General features: G+C 38.2%; 1 protein-coding gene across 1 annotated transcript; it reads left to right on the forward strand.

The window, feature by feature from the left end:
• The first annotated feature begins 294 nt into the window (after nucleotides 1-294).
• LOC136290786 (interleukin-15-like) lies at nucleotides 295-2831 on the forward strand. Its single transcript, XM_066185092.1, has 4 exons — nucleotides 295-472; nucleotides 572-607; nucleotides 2022-2141; nucleotides 2712-2831. The coding sequence occupies exons 1-4, from the start codon at nucleotides 311-313 to the stop codon at nucleotides 2829-2831; spliced, it is 438 nt and encodes a 145-aa protein (XP_066041189.1). The 5' UTR covers nucleotides 295-310.
• Nucleotides 2832-4376: the final 1545 nt, after the last annotated feature.

Below are 4376 nucleotides of genomic sequence, written 5' to 3' on the forward strand. Positions count from 1 at the left end.
GGGAAAAAATGTTTCATGCAGGAAGCACAAAGAATCTGCCAGAATTAAATGTGAGCCCTTCTTACAGCAGTGAATATAGGTAAAATCCCTCTTGATAAAAGTTCCAAAGTGTCATCACGGGAAGAAAATCAAAAGCAATGATTCTTGCCATACAGGTAGAACATATGAAAAAATGTGTAATATAACCCCTTCTTCGGGACGCCCCCATCATTTTCCCCCCCCAAGAAAGAAGAGTATAAATACACTAAACAGCTTAATGACAACTCACCATCCATCCTAACTCTAATATTGGCATCCAGATAACACTGACATGATGTGCAAAGTTATGATCTTTGGCTGTATTGCAGCAGCAATTCTCCTGACTGCAGCTTTTGGAGCACCTTATGACAAGACTACACTATCACCCACTACAAAAGCGGGACGTCTTAAAGATTCACTTAAGGATTTAGAACTTCTGAAAGGCATCGACAATGTAAGTGGTGATTTTCTAGTATCTGAAGATTCATTTTTATTTGGGTTTTTTAATGTAATTTTTTCAGAAAAATTAACTTTCCCCCCTTCTTCTCTACAGAATTTCCTTGACTTTTACACACCGAATGACAGATGGGTGAGTCTGAATTCTCTGTTCAGTTTTAATTCCATTTAGGGAATGCAATTTCTTAAACAAACTTCTGCTTTTGCTTTTTATTCTCAAGCATTAAAAGGCTGACATGTAGTATTGCCTCATGGCCTCTATGCAATAAGTAACACAAAATGAATATTTGGTATTCTTCCTGCTTAAAACATGCTTGAATTCACAGGAAAAAGAGTGGTTCATGAACAATTTAAAGATGGCATTAGATTTGCAGGAGGCAACACTGTTGGGTTAATCCTAAGCACAGGAACAATTCTAAGAATGAAAGAGTTAGAAATAGATGTTTGTAGAACATCCAGACTTAGAAACAGATTAAAGTAGTATCCACATGGAATCACCCACATTTTATCTAAACTAGAGGCAGAGCCACTGGTTGGTTCTATTTAAGATGTAAGTTTTCTGTATTCCACCAGTGATGAAACTCACTTATGCTCTACTTAATTCTCTTTACGAATAAAACTTAACCAAGCCCTTCTGGATACAAAAACTGTAAATCATGTTGTATGGCATGGAGTTAATACCTGAGACTTATTCCGTCAAGAATACCATCATTGTGGTCACCTCTCTCTCAAACACAGGCACATCAGTGTGCAGAGTGTTCCAAATACAGCTCTACTGCAGACAGGCTGCTCATTCGTACTACCTTTCATTCAGTATGAAAACAGCCCAATAAACAAGAGCATGAATTATTTAGTACTGGGAAGTAGTTAAAAGCTTTACACGAGTTATGTATTAGCTGCTTTGAACCTCTGCTAAGTTTCTAATTCAGAAGAATTCTCACTTAACAACACTTCTGTTTCAGTACAGATTTAAAGTTAGATTCTGCAACCACTTCCTTGTCTGTGTCCCTTTTCTCATGTGCTGGCAGCATTAAGACCTGGCTGTCTCAGAGCTCCAGGGCTTAAATGCAAATGTTTGGGGCTGATCAGTAACATATTGTCAGCAAGTGCCTGAAATAGCTTGCAAAAGTGCTGCATAAAGTTATTTACCCAGTTCAAAAGCCAGCTCTGATGCAGACATTAGATGGAGCAACCAAAGTGCATCAAATGAAGATGCCTCTAGGAGAGGCCACCTGTTTGCTAACCCACGGTTTTCAGATGGCAACCAGGAGTAAGGCTCAGTTCAGGAATAAATATTGCAGCTTCGTGTTCCCAAGAGACAGTGCAACATTTCAAGTGTCTTGTCACTTTTCAAAAGCTACATACAGCATTAAGGCCTCATGTAACATCTCCCAATACAACTTTGAGGGCAAGAAATTAACTGTAATGCACTGCAGAAAACAAACAGCTCAGTTCCTGAGATGAGAGTAAAAACAAGGAATTGAGATTTTGAAAACTAGAACAAGGAAAACAAGTCACACATACAACAATTTTGCTGATTATTCTAGGAGTGCAACCACACAACTCTAGCGTGCTTCCTGAAAGAACTGAAGGTCTTGGAACAAGATGTGGACGACAAGTACAAGCAACATGTTATAAATATCGAGAAGAACCTCGAGGATTTTAAGGTACTCAGTCTTTTACAAGTGCTACCAAAAAAAAGGAAATAAAAAGAAAAAAAGTGTTTCACCATCAATGATAAATCATGCCAGAATCAGTGCACTCATACGTGAAGATCTGTGGTATCAACTCATGAAACTATAGGCTTTTGTACAAAAATATGCTAAGATTATCTATGTGAAAACATTTATTTGCATGGTCATCTAATACAGTAAAATAGATTTGAGCCCTACTGGTTATACAAGCCAGCATTTAACAAAATATGACATTTTCTTTACTGAATCATGCTAACAAGAGCTTGCTTTTAGGAGCAAAACAACTACTTCCATAGCAATGGCTTTGAAAACTGTAAGTTTACAACTGGAGGGCCCAGGGATGGATGTAGTACACCCTGACATACTACTAAAATAAAACCCAAGGTCCAGAGATCCTTATAGCATTTTAGGAGTACTCTTCAGGCTATAAATACTAAAGATTGTTTTTTATTAAAGGAAAATCTTTACAGGAGTTCATGTATCATTGTTAAAACCAGCTCTCAAGAAACTTATTAGCAATTAATAAAATTTTCTGTATTGCAGGACCATGGTTTCTCAAACCCGACATGCAAGAAGTGTGAAGCCAATGAGAAGAAAAAGTTTCCTGAATTTCGTCGAGAAATGATCAGCTTCCTGCAACTTATGCAGAGAGAAACTGTATAACCATTTTAATTTTTACTGCTGGATTATTTATTGAAGTATTTAATTCTGAATAATTTATGTATTTTGCCATATTTTGGCATACTACTAGCTTGTTGTCCATTTTAGGACCACTGAATGTTCTTAATGTGGGTGGTCTGTTCTAAGATCACACTTGATCCTTTCCGTAAGCCCTAAGGGCACAGCGTTCTTTTTAAAAGTCATTCATTGTTACTTGGTCAACAACCTGAGACAGCTATTTATTGAAAAAACCATTAAAACTTACTTGTAGATTATATTTAATAAATGTTGCATAGAAAAAATCACGTCTAGAGTCTTTTTTATGATACTGTCCTTTTTATGGGTGACTTAAAACTCTATTTTTTTAAAAGCACACAAAAAACCTCAATGAAGCATTCAGCAGCATGCAAGTGTGCAAGTACAAGACTCAAAGCAAGACGCCCTGCAGATAACCTTTTTTTAAGCAATATAAAATGCCAGTTTATGCTGGCATACAGCACAAACTGCATCCCCTCAAAAAAGAAACCTTTTTTCTGAGCTGTACTACTTAGCTGCACAAGCTTCCTGCAGGATACATTTTTCTCATTAGTGTAAGCAAATTTCTCAAAAACTCTATTTCTCAAAATTCTTCAGAGATGGGGAACTATTATGAAAACAGTAACACACCTGAAATAACAACTGTGCAGGTAACTGGGGCCCCAGAACAACGAAACTGACATGAAATTGAGGATTAATGAATAAATCCATGCGAACACACCGCACTGTCAGAAATCTTTCTGTGGAACCTCAGAAATGTCCTTACTCCCAAGGCAGATGGATTCAGTTATGTGACAAAGAAACAATGCAAGAGCGTTTTTCACAGCACAAAAGCCCCAAGTCACTACTAACAAGGCTGTAATTGGTGAAAGTGAGCCTACTACAACAGCTATCAGCTATCGTTAAGACTTTGATGTGCTTTCCTGATGGCTGTGGTATGGACTACTACACCTTACACTTAAAACCAGACCATCAATGGAAAACCCAGCAGTTTCCTTGCATGTTGCAGAGAGAAAATAAGCGTTAATGACAGCTTTCTGTCAGCCAAAACTGCGAAAATACTCACAGTACTGCCGTCTTTTTCTCTGCTCATCTTCTTTTCCACCGGTGAAGGAGTGCTCTGACCCCACCCACAAAGACTCAGGAAAGTAAACTGTCAGTCACCTCAGACACAAACAGACAAGCTCCACCCTCCCTCTTTAAAGCAGATGACAGCAATAACAAAAAAACCCCTGAATACAGTAGGACACAGAAGATGAGAAAACAGGCAAGAAACTTCTGCACAAGAATTCCATCTACCTTGTCAATCTTTGTAGAAAAATCCTTCTCTTTACATAGACTCCTTCTTACTCCAAAAATTCTTAAATGCAGCATGCAGAAAGAAACGGCATCACACACAATACATGGCTTTGCAAACAAGCCTCTCCCAGTATCAGCTCAGACATTTGTCTGCAGTGCTGTCCCAGCTCCCCGCAACCAGAGAGGGTGAAGGAGCAGTTTTCATTAAACACA

This window comes from Chamaea fasciata, unplaced genomic scaffold (assembly GCF_029207755.1).
Source record: "Chamaea fasciata isolate MVZ Bird 193981 ecotype frontalis unplaced genomic scaffold, bChaFas1.0.hap1 SCAF_6, whole genome shotgun sequence".
Lineage (NCBI taxonomy): Eukaryota > Metazoa > Chordata > Aves > Passeriformes > Sylviidae > Chamaea > Chamaea fasciata.

Excerpts from the sequence above, each read along its gene's own strand:
- LOC136290786 (XM_066185092.1), top strand. The coding sequence starts at position 311 with ATGATGTGCAAAGTTATGATCTTTGGCTGTATTGCAGCAGCAATTCTC. Across the intron at positions 473-571 it reads TTCTGAAAGGCATCGACAAT|AATTTCCTTGACTTTTACAC; the intron begins GTAAGTGGTGAT and ends TCTTCTCTACAG. Across the intron at positions 2,142-2,711 it reads AGAACCTCGAGGATTTTAAG|GACCATGGTTTCTCAAACCC; the intron begins GTACTCAGTCTT and ends TCTGTATTGCAG.